Source organism: Hesperophylax consimilis, chromosome 8, assembly GCF_061612785.1.
Source record: "Hesperophylax consimilis isolate HC1 chromosome 8, BYU_Hcon_1.0, whole genome shotgun sequence".
Classification (NCBI taxonomy): Eukaryota; Metazoa; Arthropoda; class Insecta; order Trichoptera; family Limnephilidae; genus Hesperophylax; species Hesperophylax consimilis.
In genome coordinates, this window is record NC_142843.1 from 5,444,329 (window position 1) to 5,467,376 (window position 23,048).

At 34.9% G+C, this 23,048-nt stretch overlaps 1 protein-coding gene across 1 annotated transcript in view; it reads right to left on the reverse strand.

Annotated features, from left to right (window-relative positions):
* The window catches only part of EcR (Ecdysone receptor), a 690,636-nt gene that overhangs the window by 265,399 nt on the left and 402,189 nt on the right, over positions 1-23,048 (reverse strand). The window contains exon 5 of the mRNA XM_089634810.1: positions 1,268-1,635. Within this exon, the coding sequence (XP_089490936.1) occupies positions 1,268-1,574 (307 nt within the window). The 5' untranslated portion in view covers positions 1,575-1,635. The remainder of the gene's footprint in view (positions 1-1,267; positions 1,636-23,048) is intronic.

Consider the following 23,048-nt stretch of genomic DNA (forward strand, 5'->3'; position numbering starts at 1 on the left):
GGAGTAACACCAACACAACCTATAATCAACAAACTTGAAGATTTTTCATGATTATTTATTTTGAAGATGAGGAAATCATGATGTAACACTCATACAACAACCTACAGTCCGCCTCGGAACAGTAATATCTAGTCAGGAGGACTGTGAATAAACTACTTTCCTCATCTTCAACACACATGAAGATGAGGAAATCATCAGCAACACCAATACAACAACCTACAGTCCGCCTCGGGACAAGAATACATATTGAGGAGGACTGTGAATAAACTACTTTAATTTGTATTTTTAAAATAGTCATTAATAAAATATAAGGAAATGCAAAAAAAGTTTTACCTCAAAAACTTTAAAATTATTAAATAAATAAATCATTGTTTTCTTTTATATCTTGCAACGTTAAAAAATAATGTTTTATGAAGTATGTAGTTAATTTATTTTCATTGAATTACACACCGAATATTTTTTTAACATCATCACAATACAGGCTCAGACTTTGAAATTTGATAATATTCAATGACGTATGCGAAAGTATTAGTATTGTTATGTACATGTGTTGCGACATCGTGATAAATTTACTTAAAGTTGCCGTTGACAGTATAAGTTGACTATCAATTCATTCGTTAAAGGCCTGCAATGCTGTTTTTTAACGAATTACGAATAATTTGAAGAGATTCTTAATAAATTAGCAATACTATTTTTTCCGTGTAAGAAATTCTTCTCGGTCCTGAACTGAAAAATAAAATTTTTAAAATTGTCCTCGTGAGTGGCCCATTGTTCAGAAATATCAAACTAAGGGAGAAGGGCTGAAGGAATTCTGAAGTAGTCTACAGCAGTCTGCAGTGGAGACATTTGCATGATGTCACGCGATGATTTGTTAAGAGTTTTACGAGCAATCGGTTGGTTACCGCACAGCGCATGCAGGGGGTTATAAATGTGCAGTTACTTTATGAAATATTTCTTACAAAAATGAAGATGTAAGTGTGGCGGGGGTTGAGGAGTTTTGTCGCTTATCATGACTTGTTTGAATTTTGAAGCACGCTACAACCCACAACCAATCGTTAACAGTGTGACAATGTCTTCAAAGGGCGAAACGTTACACGTACAAATAATATAAACTACTTAATAGCTGCTGAGGAATTGCGGAAAGATAGTAAAAATCTTGCAGGGGTTCTCTAACTTACCTCATCATGAAACTATTTTTGCACGTTTGATTTACTTTCACTTTAGCCTATAAGCTACATTTTTACAGGATTTAGATTTAGGGACTTACCGTTCTTTCCGTTGGGGCTGTAGGGGTCGTAGCTCTCCGACGACATAGGCGAGGAGTACCCGTTGGACTGGTGCGTGTAGGAGTGGTTGGGTGGGCCGGGCGACGGAGTGAGGGGTGCCGCGGCAGGGGATGCGCCCGCCGCCATCCACTCGTCGGTCCTTGGCCGCTTGCCGCCCACGCCGCTGAAGGGGCCGCCCCGTCCGGACGTGGAGGGCGCGCCGTGGCCCTCGGGCTCTGCCTTCACGGCGCCCATCATGAGCGCGGCCGTGTCCGGCGGCCGGTACAGCAGCTCGTGCTTCAGGTCCATGGGGAGTCAGCTGCGTTAGCGTTACCGCTGCATGGTGCCGCCCGTGCTCAACGCCCGGCTTCTGCAACCAAATAACTTCAAATTAGCAACTGGAATACGTACCTAACTTTATCTAACCTATCGTGCCTCCTTATAAAATCTTCACCATCGTCGTTTTCCCCTTTCTCTATTCGGATGGAAGACCCATCGCGAGATCCAAGATAGCGGTGAATCATTCACGTGTGAAGTGCTTCGTACAGATCTTCCCCTAATATACGCGTTTATCCCGATTCTTGTGAACGAATGAATCATTCTTCATATGATCTGTGAACAATATGAAGAATGATTCATATGAAAACTCATATTATTATGATCTATGAAACGTAGGCGCTTGGTCAATCCGATTAAGGGCTACTACTCCAAACCTCCCTGTCTAACACTCCAAATCTCCTTCCATTGTAAGTTTAGCCTGTCCTCGCAAGTCTATATCTAATCAACTCTTAGACCAACAACATAATCATATATGCTAAGGTTGAAGAAACCAATGCGAGTTCCAGAAGTATCATACCTTCAAGGTAGGGACTAGCACAAGATCTACGAATAAGAAAAGGGATAAGATTAAGCGAAATCTAACTAAGAGCAAAGCTCTCAGGTTAGTCATACTTATTTTTCAAATGTGAATACCGCATAAGAGTTAATATTACTCCCAATCGTCTGGATCCAGTGACACTATTGCATGCCCAATTGGGGTATGTTGAGGCTGAAGGCAGTGGGAGGTTCAGGAGATGAGGTAGCCGAAAAATGGTAAAGTACCTGGCTATTCATATCTGGTCACCAAACTCGACTAAAGCCATTTCAAGAAACGATTCAATTCTTAATGGCGATCTTTTTACCAGAGCGATAGTGAAATTATCTTCCACGTCCATCCATAAAGACAAAAGAGTTGAAAAATTCTTTCCGAATCAATTTGTAATTTTGGATCGTTGGTGTTCTTGTTTGGCAGATTGACCTACAAGTCTTATAATCTTCCAAGGTCCGAGACATCAAGTTAATTATAAGAATTATCACTATCCTCATAAAACATAATTGAATAATGTTACGTAAATATTGGTAAAATTGCATCAATGAATCCCACTTTGTTATCAACTTATATTATCACGCGTGAACATTTAAACTTTTATCTTTTTATTTAAACCCTTCATCTGTACTAAATACATTAAAAAAATACGAAGTACATTTCAGTATTACATTGGTTAATTTATAAGATTATTTCTCTTGATGTCAGGCACTGCAAGGCTGTACGAAAAGTTGTTTTAATAAGGAGAACCCAACACGGTACACCCCATAAATCACCAACACAATACTATTGGCCCTGAGAATCATCATAATATCTGACATTATCATTCCCTTGGATTTTAACGCCAACAAACTGATGCTAATCTTTTTCGCTGTGCTAAATCAGTAGAATATGCACTTAATACCCATTCCCTCTGATAATGAACTGACGTGATTGATGAAGGTTGTTGGATTACAATTGTGTGCAGTTCGCTAGTGAAAAGTGATTGATATCTGCTATGTCATATATAAAATATGCATTTTAAAATAAAATGATAAGAACTTTGGTGAAAATAAGCACATACGGAAATAATAGAGAACAAAGCAATACAGTACGGGAACGAAGAATATGTTTTAGCCAATAATTGGTTTGTTGGGTATTGCAGTTTTATGACGAACAACGAGTTACCATACTGTAAAAATAAATAAAAACAAAATACGGTGATGCAAGAATGCAGTGCCACATAAATTATAAGACGAGCCGGATTAAAGTTTAGTTTAATATATGAAGTTGAAATAGGATTAAAAAATTGTTATGTTTAGAATTAGGTGGCATCGAGAGAGGCTAAACGATTCGTTTAACCTGGCATGCATGATGATAGATTCAAGCAAAATAGTTCATACAAAGAATTGATTAGCAATATAATGTCCACATATTATATAATCATAGTTGTCTCCCGAGTTTCTCTCACAAACTCGTTTTTTTTAATAAAACTCCGGTTTCAACAAATCACTTGGACTTTTGATGTGATATTTTGACAATAGGCTCTGATATCGTAGTTAGCAGGCGAACTGGCGTTGGGAACCCCAAACTTGAGGTTCCCATCTAATTTATTATACCATCAGTCCCTTCAACTAAACGCCATCTATCGATAACCTAATAGACTAATTTAATGCCGAAAATGGGTGAGCTGGTACACTAATATAAAGTATATTACAATTATTTTTCATACATTCGAATGAAGAATGCGTTGAAACAAAATAGGGGTATATTGTGTTAATATTGGAAAAAATGTTTGAAAAAAAATTCATAACGATCAAACGGAAATGTGTATTTTTTAGCCTGATTGCTCAAGGTCCGTTGAGTGAAACAGGCCGAACCCTGGCCGACACCGTCCAACTGCAGTCTGAGGTTTATCTCAGCTTTTATTATCCACACTGCTTCGTTTTGATTGCATTATTGCACCTGTAAAAGTAAACTTCGGTTTATTGTGTTTGTTTCCCACTCGCTAATGGAATTGTGGTGTTGCTGCTGTTACTCCTCTATTTTCCCTCATATTACCAGATTTTGATTAATTAATCATTCATTTTACGAGAGTACAAAGAGTGAGATTTTATATGTTTCTAAATAAACATATTAAAACTTCATTTGAAAAGCGAACTTAACAATAAACTCTTAAATTTAACTACATCCCAGGCTAAAAGTGCAAGTTTGTGGTAGATTGGATAATAGAAAAGGTTTGCAGGTACAAAATTATTCTTCATGCAACATGCAAGTAGAAAAGAGAAGTAAAATAACGATAACAATAAAGTGCTTCAGCGTCGCGGTAGGTGAAGCTTAAATATTAAAACGGATCATAAACTGATGCATATAAAGTGCTGGTAGTAGATTCCAATTAAATTTATCAAGACTGCAACATTTCGCTAAACTAACACGAAAAGAATACCGCGCTTACACGGAGTGGCCATAAAAGAGATAACCTTTAGCTAAATTAAAGAATAATAATCCCGCACTATAATTCATCTCCCGCGTTTAACGAGAGGCAACACGAGCAAAGTGCCAGAATGGCGAGAGTTGAGACAACGTAATATGTAACTTCCAAGACAAGTTTTATAGGTGCGCTTATCTGAACAACTATCGCATAAAATTGCAGAGGGAAGCATCAAATTCGGCTCGTCTAGGAAACTGTCTACAATCAGCGATCCTATTCGCGGCACGTCCTCCGGTGGAACTAAGAACTAAGACCAGAGACCCGTAACTAAGCAGACTAAAACATAGCAAAACATATTGAAACTTCTACGCGGGATATATTTAGCCGTGAAGGAGATGACCGAATGAATGCATCTGTATGCAAATGACTTGGACTGTGCGCTACATACAGACCGAGAAAAACATTACAGAGTGAAGTAAACCGAGGCGGAAACACGGCGGACTGTACTCGTGCTATGGTGATAGCAATAGCAGTAGCTAGCCCTTGGCCGCGAGCTCAATCTGGTCTCATCTCCGACTGACAGCAAACATGGACTGATGGCTTTGCAAGTAGGAGATTATGCAAATCCACCGTTTGCTACGTTCATCTTTATTTTGCATGCTGGACCGTCTGCTATTGTAGAATATTTGGCACGAGGCAATAACGCTGGGCTATTCCCAGTTTTATTCACGCTCGTGAACAAAGTATAACGTAAAAAAAACAATGGTACTTTTGTGCATATCGTTTCTGTGGCAATAGTTCCTTTGTCAGGAACACGGACGTTTTATTGCAAACTTCGTGTTTCGGTCAGAAATTTTACTACAACTTTTATGATGAATATGTTAGCAATGCAAACAAATGACATGAGCTTTTACGGTTACAATTCATTCGAAATATTTGCATTTATATTACCCTCTGGTCGGAGAACTTTTACAAACCCGGAAAACGCAAAATAAAATCTGAAGTCAAAAGGTTTGACCATAAATAAATACCCATACATATATCGACATATACATATCTCTAAAAAGAGGCAATTTACTTGCGAAATTTCAGAAAATAAAGATTAGTACATGAATGATGAAAAACATATTATCATTAAAATTTGATGGTTCTAGTTCTGCGTTGAGCAAATATAAGGAGTTCGTATTAGATACGCAAATAAAATAAGACATAAATCTAAATTTTATCAATATTGAGACCACAAGAAATTTTGGCTTTTTGGTTGGTAGTCAATAAATGGACAAGCTTTCCCAGTTCCCAAGAATACTAAAAGCTATCAGATATTAATTTTAAATCGAACACGCGATGAATTTTCACAGAATGAATATTATTTAACCGAAAAGGGGTATAAATCTACTTATGTTTCAGACGTCCCTTTTCAAAACATTTAAAGTAAAGAAGGGTTAATAATGGTTTTAAAAAGTTTTTAGATCGTTTCATGTAAAAACTCATTTTCCTAAGTACTATTTACTCAATTTATGAAAACAATTCAACAAAATTATTACTTACTCAAGAAGTACAAGAAAGGCTGCCGTAAAGTTGTCCTTAAAGTAACTAACAACCTTTAGCAACTTTGGAAAACCAATTTGAAAAACATTAACGGAAATACAAAAAGAGGGAAACAATTCTTAAGATAAAAGATTAGAGAGATAATAACGAGATTATTTAGTTATCAAAATATATGTAATACGTAAAAATTAACGATAAAAACTGAAAAAAGAAATTAAAAAAAAAAAATTATTAATATAAAAAATGCCAAAATCAAAATTTAAATTTTGAAATTTTTGAATATAGATGTCGCGAAAGATGTGACACGTGAAGTTTGTTATTTAAAGCGAGTGAACCGACGGTAGATCCGTTGCAAGGCAGTGCGGTGCAGAGACACGTGCATTCGTCGGAAAATCGCGGGAAACTATCGCAGTTTCGGCGGGACTTCCCGTATTTAAACCCCACCACAGGGGAGAAAGGGAAGGGTACAAAGAAGGGTAGCTTTGTATGCAAGATGCCATAATTAAGATGCACTCGGATTTAATATTAAAAGGTTCTAAACTTCATACCGGGGAAAGCAATCTTCTTTTCCGACACAAACAAATAAAGTTGCTTTCTTAATGATGTTAGTTGAAAGGAATGTTTTTTTTCTCTCAAGGTTTCGCTGCTTTTCACAAAAGAACGGAGGGAAAATAGTTAGATACAAAAGTGTTTTAATGGAAGTACTTATGCAACAGTTTTTCATTAGATCTGGACTCAGAAATTGCGTTACCTACATGTATGTGCAACCTGTACTACATGGCTGTACTATTGTAGACCTGGGGTCTGTGAACTTATTCGTTTTTACCCGAAAATGTTTTTGAGCTCGATAGAATTATTACCCATTAGAATTGAAAGCGAGTAGATACTAGAATTTTTTTATTGCACATAAACTATACTATATCTACTATTGATCTTCAATTCCATAAAATTGGGGAATACATAAAATTTTGTGCTTTCCGGAATTCAATTTCAAAATATTTTAATATTAATTTCTACCTATATGAAACAATCATAATACGGGGGTAAAGTGCACAAACTTCGGTAGGTGATTATGATGGTAGAAGTAAAAAAGATAAATAATTTTTTTTCGAAATTCCATCGTTTTTTTTTCAAAAAATAATATTTCGAAGTTTCTGCACTTCACCCCCGCGAAATCCTGTATAATATGTACATACAATATTGTATCACAATTTTGCTATCCATGTGCACCCACTCCACGATTGTATTGTTTACTCCACTTCAGATATTAGGGAAACTATATTTCCACCGATAAAGCAACATACAACAGATCAAGAATCGAATAAAAAGAAAAATTCATAATATTGATATTTAACTGTTTCGGCACTAGCATTAGTGATGCGAGTAAAATGAGTAAATAAATAAACATTGACTGTACCTATAAAAAAATAGTTAGGTACAGCAAGATCGGCAGCCATATTGGCTGTCAGTGTCTAGGCCACTTTACAGGAAGGTGTTGATCGAATAACCTTGTTGCGTTTCACCCCACTCTTCCCATTAACTCGGCCTTCGAGGAAATGGAATGCCCTAGTACTCGCAGCGGGCCCGGCCGCCCGCTGCGAGTACTAGAGGAGACTGGAAATATTAGGGCCAAGGGGTAAATTTATATATATATATAGTTCGTAAAATTTGTGATGTATGAAATACACAAAGGTTTTTCCTGGCCGAAATTTTTAGGTGAATGCAACTATTATTTTATTGAGTTTTGAAATATCCACATAACAATTCTATTTCTTACTCCTAAGTTAAGAATACATTCGGTGAGAGTCCAACAGGGTTTTAATTTAAATATCAAACGCGCGGTGACCGGATAAATCAACAAAATGATAATTCATCACATCTTTCAAAAGTTATATAAAGTCATAAAGTGTGAAACAAAAAAAATATTAACTGGGTTATGTAGGTTAGGTTAGGTTATATAGTTCGTCGATTTTATGATATATGAAATACACAAAGGTTTTTCCTGGCCGAAATTTTTAGGTGAATGCAACTATTATTTTCTTGAGTTTTGAAATATCCACATAACAATTCTATTTCTTACTCCTAAGTTAAGAATACATTCGGCCTTACGAGATGTAGACATTTTCAGCCATAACTTGATATCATATAAAATTCAGCTTAATAAATTAGAATACTTTTATTTTATTCGATTCTTTTGTTGTGAAAATTACATTATTATCACCCGTAGTGAATAGTATAGCTATGCGAAAAGTTGAATTTTTTTATTTGTTTTTAATTTTATGTATTTCTTTATTATGTTTATTTTTTTGCCATTTAATATGTTGTGTAGGTAAAAAATACTAAATCAACATTTAACTCATTGGAACTTAATTGGTCTAGAATATATGAATGTTTATTGTTATAATTTTTTACTGCACTACTGTTTGCTTCCTAAATAAAAAAAAAATCTTTCAAAAGTTATATAAAGTCATGGAAAGTGATGAAACAAAAAATTTATTAACTGGGTTATGTAGGTTAGGTTAGGTTTAAAAATTATTTTTTTCTTCGTTTCTAATGACTTTATATCACTTTTTAAATGTGTGTTGAATTGTCACTGTGTTAAGTTATCATGGAACCCAAACGCGCATACAATAAGATACGGAGCTCGTTTGTCAGAAATGAAATTCGACACAAAATCGTAATTTAAACACAAAACCATGGGTTTTACAATCATTATCAAGGGAGAAATGGCGAAAATAAATTTGAACGCTCTCCGACTTGTAGAAAAAAATGAATAATGATAATAATTAAAAAATTGATTATATCTTCCATTTTATGCTTTATCCTTTTATTGTGTCGGTATGTATATACACAGCATGTTTGTATATTGTGATGGTAGAGAGGCGAAGTTCTTTCTTGGCGAAACAATAATGTAGGTACTCGTACAACCTCCGCACATAATGTAACAAGAAGTTATAAAGCTTCCATGAAAAACCTTGAAACACCATTTTATTGGTTGACTATGGAGCGAGTGCTATTTGAATAGCGAGAACAATACATATTCAGGGTGGAATTAAGCTAATAACGTGGCTAGTGGTACAACGCAAAGAAGTGGCTTTGTTCAAATGCTAATACTCTAACAGATGGGAGCTCTTAAGTGTGTCGTTAGCATAATGTCTGAAATCGCTTAATTAAACCGTGGAACATGAGACTTTATGATATGATATCACAAACAACGGCGTAAGTATTCCTCAAAGAAACTGTATACCATACTACATTAGCATACTATATACTATACTTCTGCCATGTTCTTCAACATTGCAAACTTCTAAAGAACATCCGAATAGTCCAAATTTGCAATTCACATATAATTATTACTAGCTGAAACCCGCGGAGTTGCCCGGGCTTTACAAAGAGTTATTCAAAATCTAATGTAGACAGTAGCCTTCCTCTTATTTTAAGGGTTAGGTGTGCAAAGTTTCATCAATCTCGGAATGAAACTCTACACCGAGAAAAATAATCATTACTAAATTATTAAAAACTTCAAACTATCGATAAATCCAGCTAAAAACGGGATGGGAGGCCGTTTCCTGATCAACTTTTAGTATAATCCTAATATATCGGAACACGTGTTCGTGCACCTGCATTTGCCTTAATAATATGCAATGACGAGATGCGAAAAATATTATAATTTTTAATAATACATTTTTCAAATAAAATAAGTGAGTTTTATTTTTTTATCGTATTAAGAAATTTTAGTTAGCCATTTTATTTTTTTAAAGTTTGCTGTCAAAATTATAATATTTCAGAAAATAAATGTTTATTTCTATTAATAAAATATGAGAGCGTATTTCATCAGCTTTCTAGTTTTTAGTTTTCGGATACGTTCATAAATATTCCATTTATTTGGATTTTATTGCAAAGCGGAATTACTCCGTCCGTCTGACAGGATGTGGCTGAGGAGTGAAGAATTTGAAGAAAACTCTTCAAAGAATTCGTAAAATCCGGTTAAAAATGGGATTGCAGGATCTTAACCAATGAATTGATAGGTTTCCAAATATTTTTTTAGTAAAACAGTTCATAAAAAGTTAGTTAGGAACACGTGTTCATAAAAATTCAAATATTTTCGTATTCGTCATTTTATATTATCAAGCCAAATTGCTGTTGCATAAACACGTGTTCCGAATTATTATGAATTTCCTAAAAGTTTATGAAGACACGGCCAGAAATACGGTTTTTAACCGGATTACCAATAATTTGAAGAGATTTTGGATAAATTAGCCATGCTCATTTTTCTCCGTGTATATTCTATTGAAAATGTGTTCAACAAAGCTATGACAAACACAAAAAAATAATAATTAAACTGGTTTTAAGTATCTCTATTGGATATTCAGGAATAATTTTATTCGAATATATATTATATTTCAACAAGTAACACAAAGGGTTGACCTGATTATGTAAAACGTTACACGTCAGAAAAGAGATGAAGGATGTGGGTGGTAAGAAAATGGCACAGTAATGACTAATCAAATAAATGAACATATAGAGAGAAGGTTACAGCTTTTTCTATGTACTTCTTTCTATTATATTATAGTTATCCCCTTTTACTTTCAATGCCATGGAGTGGGTACTGTTATCAAGCTGTGAATTACGACTAGAGCAACAGGGATAAGAGTGGGTTGACTCGGGGAAAGGGAATAAGTAGCTGGTAACTTAACTTTATATTACGTTTTCATTAACAAGGGAAGGCAGTATTTTTCTTTTGCGAAAACGTACAGAAGCAGAGGAAATGTATTAATTCTGAGTAATAAGCGTGGCTTTTTCAAAACGTATGAATAAATAATGACTTGTACAAAAACACTGATGAACATGTTAAAAAACATAATACACAGAAATAAATAAGATTTTATTGCCTTTATTGGTGAGTTATATTACGATGTTGACTGGATATACCTATATTATAAAGGACGAAACAAAATGCAGATATGGTATGATTTGAGATTTTTACTGCCAAAAGTATTATAGTCATTTGTTTTTGGGGTAATATGCCGTGCTGCGCAACCTCCTTCTTTAGCCAACGTTTCGGTGTTAAATGCTGTCTAAATATGCACATATGGTCAAATAAATGGTTGCACCACGCTTATAGTGCGATTAAAATCAATATATGTGCAAACAGTGGAAACACTATCATAAAATATTAATCAATTTTAAAAAAAGATTGGCAAAATGTGAGAAAAATCCAAAACAAACCAGTACGAGAATAACATGTAGCATTTGCTTCAAACGCAAAAGTTACAGCATAGGTGAATTAAATTAAGAAAAATCGTATTCCAGTTTAAAAAGGGATGCTTGGAATTGAAATAAGAATATAAGTATTCAAGTTTAAAAAGGGATAATTTTATTATTTTGGACTTATACAGTGTTTTCCAATAAGAGGTGTTATTTTGATACTCAATCGTAAAAGATCAATGGTTATGTTGCTTGTGTGGCACGTAGCGCTGTCTTGTTGAAAGTAAACGTTGTCCAGATCAGTACCATCCAATTCCGGCCATAAAAAATCATTAATCATCTCTCGATAGCGCAATCCATTCACCGTAACTGTTGCTCCAGCCTCATTTTCGGAAAAGTAAGGTCTAATGACTCCGCCGGACCATAAACCGCAAAAAAACAGTCACACGTTGAGGATAGAGAGGTTTTTCAACAATAAATCTTGGGTTTTCCGAGCCCCAGATGCGACAATTTTGCTTGTTGACGAATCCACCGAGGAGGAAATGGGCCTCATCACTCAAGATGATTTGCATTTGATTCACTCAAGTGAATTTTAATAATTTCAATGCGTTATTGAAGCGTGTGTCGTTCCATTTTTATTAATAGCGTAGTTTCTACTTGACAAATGTCAAAAAATGACAGCTTCAAAAGTAACATCTACCGAAATAGCGGGCTATTCAAAATAACACCTCTTATTGGAAAACCCTGTATAAGGACGGACTGAGAAAGGAGTATAGGGAGAAAATTTCATGCGAAAATAAATGGTAGAATAAGTAGGACTCGCCCGAAAAAGACACTGCGCGACTACGTAATCAAATGTCAGAATAACAACCAAGAGTCAGAGTAACAGAATGGTATATGTATAATATGATGTATGATGTATGAATGAAGCAAGAAGAAGGTATGCTGCAACGTTTTGAGGGTTATAATAAGTTACTTCACACCTAGTTAGGGGATATTAGAGAATGGACAGGGATACATAGAGAGAGCAAATAGTTAGCGACGTTTAATTTGAAATTAAGGTAGCCTTTAACCTTAATTAACTGCAAAGAACCCCAAGACGAAGAAGCAGAGATTATCCTTGTCAAAGGTTGCAAATACAACAAGGCTGCAAAACACACTTGTTCTTGAAATTAACTGGACAAAGGAACAGATAGCGAGACTCGGCAGCTAAGTGGCCATATATTACACGACATCTACACTTGCCTCAGTATTCCGATAGCATCGGGCTTGCCACACTGCGAGGAAACGGGTAAGACCGGTCCGGGGAAATCGCGTCGAGACGATAGCCCACATATTATATACATAATGTTACCAGTTCAAGTTCTGTGGAAATGGTATGCAAAGCGAATGTACGCGTTCCTGGAAGGATGGAGAAGGTCGAATGTTACCATGTCGAGAAGTGAACCGAACAATTAAATGGACCTTTGAATTTGTGGTTTTTTTAGTAGAAAAAATCTATCTTGGGTTCAGCGTTGGACATAAGCCTCCCCTTTGATGCACCATCATGCACCAGATATAAATTATTATTTACATAAATAACAAGAAAGAATGTCACACTCAAGGTACCTATATAATATTTAAGAAATAAAAATATAGCTGATAGTATGTTCTACCAAAAAAGTTATGCAAGTTCTATTTAATATTTATTGTTATCAAGTTTAATATGTAGAACCCCATTTTCATTTAAAGTTTTTTTAATACCGTTATTGAATCTATAAAAAAACAGTTTATTTAAAAAACAAGTTCAGATGTGTAATTATTGTAGTTTTTCCAAAGGCATCATTAAACATTTTTAGATGGATCATCTATTCGTCTTTAAGTAGCCAAAACGCTCCAGCGGTAAACTTATAAAGTGGTATCACGGAGTCTGCACGACTTTTTCGGCATTAAATATTTAAAATCGGTTAAAGTTAATATTTTCCATCATAGTCTATAGAAATTATATTTTATATTTATTTATTGTATATTTGTAAATAAATTAATTAAAGATATCGGAAATAAGGGTTGAAGAAGATTATAATTACAACACTATACAGAGTGTCCGGGGGCATAGTGCACTAACTTCGGGAGGTGATTTTACATGATAGTACAAGTAAAAAAGATAGTTTACTTTTTTCGAAATTCCAACGTTTGAAGGTAGTTTTCAGGTATAAAAATTGAACTGTTTACATGGAGAAAATAATATTCTTCTATGGAAAAATATTTTTTTATGAGAAATAATATCGGAATTAAAAAAAATAAATTATTAATTTTCTTACTTTTACCATCATGTGGAATCACCTCCCAAAGTTTGTGCATTTATCCCCGGACACCCTGTATAACAATATGAATATTCATTCAATTTCTATTGGAATACCATTTATATTAGATTTTGAAAGTTATACTCATCAATGTAATATATCATTAAAGTAGAAGATAATACTAATAAATCTAAACGAAACATGAAATATTATATATAAATACCCAATGGTCGAGTGGTTAGAGGAGTTGTCTCGGCAAGTCAGAGATGCTGGTTTTAATTCCCAGTTGAAATTTCTTGTTCTGTTTCATGTTTCGTTTATATTTTAGTACTATCGTCTTCTTCAATGAATGTTAATTGTTCGACCTAATAAACTGGAAGATCTTTGTCAAAGTACGGACTACAGTCGACGGCTAACTAATACTTCATACTTCCTCCTTTACTTGCCAGCCAACTACTGTGTCCAGTGCAACTTCAGAGTTGTAATTGTGTGCAATCCATCCTCTCCCTCCTGCCAAGCCGCCCGCATGCAGAGCAAGAGTGTTTAATTGCTTTATTGATATGCCACTATCGAGAATGCGGGGGTTGAATTATGGAACCAGAAACTAGAGGGAAGTGAAATATATTTTATCGTGATAATAATGATAGATGTTGATGAATGAATCATATTAATAATGTGGTAAGTACCTAAATCCGGGAAGGTTGAATTTTTCTCATTTTAGAGAAATGCTAAAGAGAAAATTAAATTAATATTACAATATATCTATGTAAAGTTCCCGCTAAACTACGGTCGTTATCAGGGCTCATACACAGAGAAAAATGGGAATTGCTAATTTATTAAAATCCTGTTAAAAACGAGACAACAGGCCGCTTCCTAATAATATATCGGAACACGTATTCATGCGTGTTAATATATAATGACCCAATGCGAAAATATTATATTTTTTATGAACACGTGTCACGATGTCGAGTAAATACATTCCTTTTTTATTAAAAGTTTAACATGACACCTATCAATTCGTTCGGTAAGGGCCTGCAGTCTCGTTTTTAACAGGAATACGAATAATAGAAGAGATTTTTAATAAGTTTGTTATATTTTGTATCAGTAAGTTTTCTCCGCGTACTAATCCAATAATGCTGGATTATCGATTGTTTAAGGGGTTGATTTTTGTATGTCAATGTGTAAAAATAAGTTTTTTTACTTGGATACTGAATCGAAGATGACTCTCGGAAACGAGCGAGGATATAAAAATGATGTTTTTTCAAAGCAGCAGCGCATTTACAATGAAGGGAATCGAAAGTATGGCGGGACCATACTAATAAATCTGTCAAGTACACGACCATTGAAAAGGATCTGTTCGAACCTTTTCAAATTGGAATACTATCTGTATCTAAACATGGACTTGCAAACGATAAAAATGTATGAACGAATAATGCAAAAGTTCTACTGAAAATCATGAATTATGTCTTCTGAAATATCCGCATCCGCAGCGTGGAAGAAAGGGAAAAATTGCGTCAACATTAGCCAGATATCTCGTGAACGGAAGCTTTTGTTGTAAATCCCACCGTAGCCACGAGCCATAAAGGATATTTCCAACTACATTATTACAAGATTTGCGTTCCCAGAAAACCCAGACGAAAATATGATGTGCTCGGCAAGTGCATACATTATGCAGGTACGGATATTGTAATTCGGTAATGCGAGAGCACATCCGATATTTGTGTGGATTTCCCAGATTCCACGTACCATTCTCACACAACTCCGTAGATTTTATGTCCCGTGAATAACGCTACTTTGCATATCTGACACGACATCGAATAAATATTGTAAATATAGCAACTGAATAGAGTTCTGTTAACTTCCAAAATGTCAACATTTATTTTCACGATCCTCTAGGGAAGGGTGGAATTACTTCTAAGTTTAAATAAAAACAGCATTAAGCAAACATTTTAATGACTCCGAAACTATTTGCATGGACTCATTTATTCTAAATTTGAATCCTTGGAATTTACATTCCATTTTAAAAAGGATGTCAAGTGACAATTAAAAGAGTGAAATGAGAAAATAAAGCAGGTGTGAAATGAGAGCGGGGTTAAAGCAGAAAACGAGATGAAATAGACGATTTACGTAGAATTTTCCATGTTTAGACGTTATGATATGACTATGAACGCGATAAAATAAAGAAAACCACACAATACACTAATCCTCTGCAGAATCCTTCTAAAATAAAAATTCGCTTGAAACGTCTGCGGGCGTTTGGTTTCTTAGCGACTGTATCAAGTTAGGATCATCTATAGTTCCAGTTAAATTAACGAGAATTTAAAGTTACAGAAAAGCGTGGTTCAGTAAAATCCCTCGCGTTTGAATAGGTAATATTTTAATCCATCTTAAAGACACTGATTATTCACCACTTATAAAAACATTAACTTTTAAAAATACAACGACCTCACCTGGTAACTTTTATAAAGGATTGTAGCTGATAACTCCGTCACCTTTCCTTCATATAAACTCAATAAAGGGATTAAACGGGGTAAGCAGGACCCATGTGGTATTAGTCGAATTAAAAAAATGGCTACATTTAAAAATAACGATGTTCTTTTCTAATTATGTGTAAACCTAACTCGAAAATCTGGAAGCTTTCGAGCGAACGTAGGATCGACAGACCGCGCAGAAATAGTATGATAAAGTCCTGTCGGCGAAACCAAACCGTTAAGTCACCTTCGAATTTTGCATCAGAATGGATGAACATAATAAACCCTGCAGCTCCATTCAGAGCCAGTGTACCGAGGAGATTGTTGGCGAGGCGAGGGTTGGGCGGGTGAGGAAGGAGGGTGGTAGGAATATTCAACAAATTGAGGGTGTGAGGGTAGTTTTGGATAGGTCATATTATCTTCTGGGTTGGAGCAGTCTGTTTTTAAAGGTTACTCCGCATCGACCATCTTTTTGTCCATAGAGAAATTATGATGAGATCGGATCAAATTAAAGTTAACCATCCGCGGAATGAGTCAGAATCTACTCGTGCAGAAGGTGATGGTTTGTTTCTGTTTTTATGTGCACAATAAACCTGACTAATTATAATGCTTTTCATGTTTTAATGGGATAATCTATTTAGCATGGTTTATAACCTTCCATTTATCTTTCATAATTATCACAACCTTTTTAATGTCGTTATGGTGTTTCGTGTTGCGTCTAATGTAATAAAAAGGTGGTAGTATTTAAATAAAATATATGTATACTTAAGCGCTATTAGTAAACCAAAACATAGAATATTATCATATTTTTGTCGTTTACAAACATAGTTATTTTTTGTAAATGTGGTAAAACGCCTAAGATACCCAACTGTCTGAAGCCGATGGGGAAATCCTATCCCTAATTAAGGGCAATATGGGAAGGAGATGGGGATGAAGATGGTTAGGTTAGTTCTGTATTCAGATATAGTTACCAAACACGACTGAAGCCATTTCAAGTAACATTTTTATTCTAAATATTAGCAGTCTCTCGCCAAATCGATTATATCTACCTACGTATCTGGAACGTGCTGCAAATATACTAAAGATTTTTTTTTAATATTAATTCTATGTGAAACAGCATATTAGTTAAATTTATTTACCGAGATTCGAACCCGTATTCGTAGTCGAGGATCATAGAGATGAACTTTAAAAACACCAAAAGATACAACAATGAGAATGATAAAGTGTTTGTTTGATAAAAATAACGATATATAGGTAGTTGGGTAAACATATGTACATAATAATGTTTGCGCCAGAAAACTCAAATAATGGGATCGCGTCCCTGAAGACTTGTATTCAAATACTCAATGAAAGGAGGATTTTTGATGTAACCTCTATGGTCTGTGGGTACGGGTACCTACCCGTAGGTATCTGCTTTCGTTTTGTAGTCGAGTCGTCTCGAATCTAAAGTGACTTTGTGACAAAAGCAGAAACAAACAGATGTGACAAGAGGAGCGACATGTTTACTTAAATGTTCTCATTCATCTCGTATCGATTGCAGTCAAGTAAAAGTTATTTAAATCAAGTAAAGTTTACCCACTAAGCATTCATTCATTGCCAACGGTTTTTTTTAAATTTAATTCTAATAATTACTGATTTGCTTTCGTTCGAGTTTTTTCAAAAACTGTTTTCATGTTAAAAAAACAAAAATACGTCTTGTCTAATTTGTAAAAAAAAATATAGGATTTTTCGAAGCTTCGTAGCTCATTACAAAAAATATTTTATGAGCTAAATATACCTAGTTGTAATGATTTATGTGATAATATAAATAGCCGTGTTGACTTTAGGACGCCAGAGCTCACCAATAGAGACTTTTACAGATTAATTGCCTGTCCTGTTTTAACTGAATGTGTGGTATTTCATATTTCTATAAATTTGTACCCATTAATAATTAAGCAAGTCTTACTTCGACTAGGTGGCAATTTGACTAGTGTACAGTAAAAAATGTTTTTTCAAATCTCAAATTGTCGTGTTTATTTGGACTTATTTGATTTTTTTCAATATTAATAAGAAAATTTAAAAAATTTTTCACTGAGGTAGTTTTAGTTTCAAAATTGTATACTTCCTTACATAAACTATACGGTTTATAATTGAGTAGGTAGGTATTTAAGTACCTACTTAAAAATCTCATAATTTCAGAAGGAAATTTTGGTTTCATTTAATTAAATAAAAGAAAATTAAAAACATACTTTTTTGGACGCAACATCGTTCACAAGATTACTAGTTATTTTCTTAGTAGTGAAGATTAAAGGGGAATATTGAGAGTTAAAACATGTTATAAGAAAATTGTCCATTATTATTTGTGGTTACTAATATTAATGGACATACTATAATAATTGGGTTAATTTCTGGTCATAAAACCGTAAACTGAAGTCTTGACTAACCAATTCTCAAATCACAAACTACAATGTGATATTATTATACTCTGATAAGTACAAGTTCGTAACTTGTGGCATTAAACAATCGAGTTTAAAGATAAGTTCATATTATGATAATATCGTCCTTGGAGAATTATCATTTGAGGAAATCGTACCAGAGTACTTCGTCGTAGGATAAAGTTTGGGAACTGTTCTGCTACGTTAATCTTAAGCACCTATCGTAACGTGGTCCGGACTCAGAACAACAACACGGCCTAATGTTTTCTAAGTTAAAATTATAATATGCTTGTTAACTGAAAACAGCCTGTCTTAATCTAAATTTAAATGTGCCCGAGTGTGAATATAATTTTATGTGGCAAAGTGCATAAAAATTAGAAATTTCTTGGAGATGTAGTCATTTATAAATCTTCCAAATCAAATAAAATATTTAGCAAACTTGTAGTGTCAGAAATCACTAAGTAATTACTTAGTGATTTTTGACTATGTGACAAATTGATTGGATGACCTATTTTAACCCAGCCAAGAATTAGGGAAAGGAACGAAGCAACTTCGAGCGGCTTTTCGCGCAATGTGCCTTTCCCATAAGTTGAGGTTCAGCTCGGCAGTTCGGCTCGCGTATGTCTACATGTATAACATTGGTACTGCCAAAAGATCACAACAATTGCGCAACTCTAGATTGGGAACTTCTTTAATGTATCAGCCGGTGAATACCAGAACATCCTTTGGACAAAGGAATTTTTCTTATAAAGCTCTGTTACTTTATAATATGCTCAGTGAAAATATAAAAACTATAGGTTCGTTAAATCTATTCCAGATAATGATAAAAAATTCCGTACTTTCGAAACCCAATATTTGATATAATCCATCTTTGTAGTATTAAGTACTTTACTTATTTGATTAAATATAAAAAAGCTCTCATCTCGACACAGGAATTCCCTAGTGAGATGAGCAGCGGAGGAAAAAAAACGTAGCAAAGTTTTTACTATACAGGGTGTTATTTGGAGTAAAAAATTTAAATTAAATTATGGTCTCCGATGACACTTTTAGTTTTTTTTTTCAGTCAAAAACACAAAAAATCAGTAGGTGTTGGACAGTTGGAGTCGGGTTGATGGGGTTGAGAAGTTACTCAACTGAGTAACCAGTGACATGTAGAATTTTTTGTGTTTTTTTTCAGTCAAAAACACAAAAAATCAGTAGGTGTTGGAGAGTTGGAGTCGGGTTGAGGGGTTGAGAAGTTACTCAACTGAGTAACCAGTGACATGTAGAATTTTTTTTTATTATATTTGGAATGCTACGTACAGATACAAGAAAGAAAACGCGCGAGCCATGCCACGAATTACGGGAAAGGAACGAAGAATAAGCACCAAGCACCATATAAAAATGCTAATAGTGCACACGTACATTTATCAGTAATGCATTGATTATATTATTCTACAAAACCAAGTGGAGATGTAACATTGCTCTTTGAAAAAAAATTATGTTGTAAATGCAAATGTTGGTAAACTCTTGTAATAGTTCTAGAACAACTGTGATCTCATCTTCTGACTTCTCACGAACAGGGACAGGAGATACGCTCAGGCGCGTGTGAGAGCGAGACCTTATCTCATTTAGTAATTGCCAATTAAACGCATTTAGTGTCTACAAGATGGCTTCGAGAATAATGTCGGAAATCGTTAACAAAACTAATTCACTAGAAACAATTTTGTGTAGTAAATGTGAAGAAATCTCTGAAGAAACCCAGAAGACGATAGTAAAATATACTGCCGAAACGCAGGGCTTCGCGTCGTCGGTCTGCTTGATACGAAGGTTATTTTACAAGAGGGAAATTTATGGAGGTCTTAAAAAAACAACCTTAAAAGTCACTGGCATTTCCAGCGCTGAACAGATAATCGCTAGAAGGGTAATCTGCACGGAAAAAAAGGAGTATTGTTGATTTATTAAAAGCCTGTTAAAAACGAGATTGCAGGCCGTTTCCTAATAAACTTTTAGTACGTTCAAAATATATCTGAAGTTTTCATGCACGTTGTCCTGATAATATACAATGACGAAATGCAAAAATAGAATTTTTATGGACACGTGTTTCGACGTCGCGATATCACATTTGTGTTTTACTGAAAGTTATTAGGAAACCTGACAAATCATTCGTTAATGATTAGCAATCCCGTCTTTAACCGGATTACGAATAATTTGAAAAGATTCTGAATAAATTAGTGATATTTTTATCAGAAAGTTTTCTCCGCGTGATTTGAAAAAAAATGGTCGTCGCCACGCTTAATTAAGTCACTTACTTAAGACCTTTCGACTTCCAGGTCTCAGAAAATCCAATGAAAAATATTATAATATGTTCAAGAAAGAACTATGATGTATGAAAATATTTCACCTATTTCACCAGAAATTCAGACAAATAATTTAGCTTACTTCGGGCGTAAGGACACTAAATATTTCTATAAATTTATCTCTTCAGTGATTTTAGGCGCCGATTTTTTATCAACGATTTAAGAAGATCTTCACTCAAGAAATTATATTAGGTGAAAATAACAGATTGTAAACAAATCGAATTCAAAGTAAATTCGGTAGCTTTTTTAAAGAATTGAACAGTTGTTTTAGACATTCTTCAAATGCTGCTAAAAAAATGCGAAGTAAATTAACCGGAAAAAAAACACCAGGATTTCGTATATTTTCTTGGAAAAACATTTATTTAGAGACAACACAATTGCGAAATTTATTTAAAACAATTCAAGCTTTAAAAATCATAACACAGCCTTTCACGACTACCATGTCAAAAGCTTGCTTTGTTAACGAAGTAAAAAAAATAATATATAGGTCGTTTGATTCCAAAATAAATATTATTGCTAGATTTTTATTGACTTTGGTGTATACACGGTGTCCGGAAACTAGCGGTATAAGCGGGAAGCTGGGTAATCTACAACACATTAGGAACCCAAAGATTTACGTTGTTTTTTTTCACTTTTGAATATTTTATATTTATTTCGGAAACTAGATTTAAGAAACTATTGGAGCCGGGTATACGCTTTGATGAATTTTAAAATAAAATAAAGAGAATAAAGAGCTCGTGTAAACACGAGCGACATTATTTTTTCTAAAATTGCAATTTTGATTTTGGGTAAAAAAAATCTTACCCAAAATCGTATCCGTAAAGACGTGTATTTACGACAAGTTTTCGGATACCATTGAAATAGCAAAATACAACAATTGAAGCGTGTTTAACGTTTTTAGGGTACCCAAAAATTTTGATCGAGGGGTAAGGCTCTCGACTAGCAAACTGAAGGTCGCGGGTCTAAATCCCGGCGTGCACAGGTAAATTTTATTTGATTAATTTGTGTAATTCACAAATTACTAATTTAAAATAAAATTTAGTATATTTGCGACACGTTCCAGAGTGGAAGATACTCTCAGTATCGCTCTGGTGTAAGACCACCATTCAGAATTGAAACGTTGCTTTTATTATTTTTTTTTATGTGACACCTCACAAGAGTGTCCCTGCCTGTGCTGTGTACAGACAGGGGAACTATGTCACCACCCGGTTGGGCGGCGTTGTGAGGCGGAATAAGGTAGGGGCTGTAGGAAGGGATTTGTTAATGCGGGCCTTGAAGAGGCTCGGATTATAGGAGGGAGGAAAAACAGATGCCGGTAGCTCGTTCCACATACGAGCCGACTTACACAAAAACGAGTCGTAAAAACGGAGTTTCGCGCACGTGCACCGGTGCATCAGAAATCAATGCTGCTAGCTCCTTGGGCTCCATTGAAATACCCGTAGAACAGACACAGCATGCCTACATTGCGTCTATGCATTAGAGAAGGCAATCGGTCTGTTAACAACGGATTGTCAATCAGACCGATCGCTCTCCTTTGCACAGATTCAAGCAGGTTTATTAACTATTTTGGGGCACCAGCCCAAAGGTGGCTCCCAAATTCAATAGTTGGGCGGACTTGAGACTTGTACAGGGTCAGCAGCTGGTCACTGTTGAAGAATCTCCTAGCCCTGTACAAGACGCCCAACTTTTTGGAGGCCTGATTTACTCGGGCTTCTATGGATCCCCGATACTTGAGCTGGTCTGATATAGTAACTCCAAGCATTTCAATGGAGTCTTTATTGGGGAGAGTGCTCCCATCAAATTGCACCAGACAGTCTTGAAATGGCTTTGGCCGTATTTGGTGACCAAATATGAATAGCCAGATACTCAACCATCTTCTTCCCTTCCCCACTACCTTCAGCCTCACAACGTAATCCAATTGGGAATGCCATAGTTTCACTGACTGCAGGCGGTTGCGAGTAGTTGGGACTTTTGTGCGGTTTCACAATAAAAAAGATGGTTTTATAAATATGAAGTGCTGCAAAAGTGATATTTCATACGAAAACTGTTGAATTGTTGTAGTAAAATGAAAAATAATACGTTCCAATATTTTGTTCGGTTATGATTCTGTAGAAACTTTATCCCTATCAGTGACAATGATCAATGTAGATTTCGAACAATACGTCGAATTTTAGGTTCAAAGTGTTCAGATAGCAGGTCGCTCTTCAATAATATGATCAGACAAATCTATTCGTGAAAACATTTCA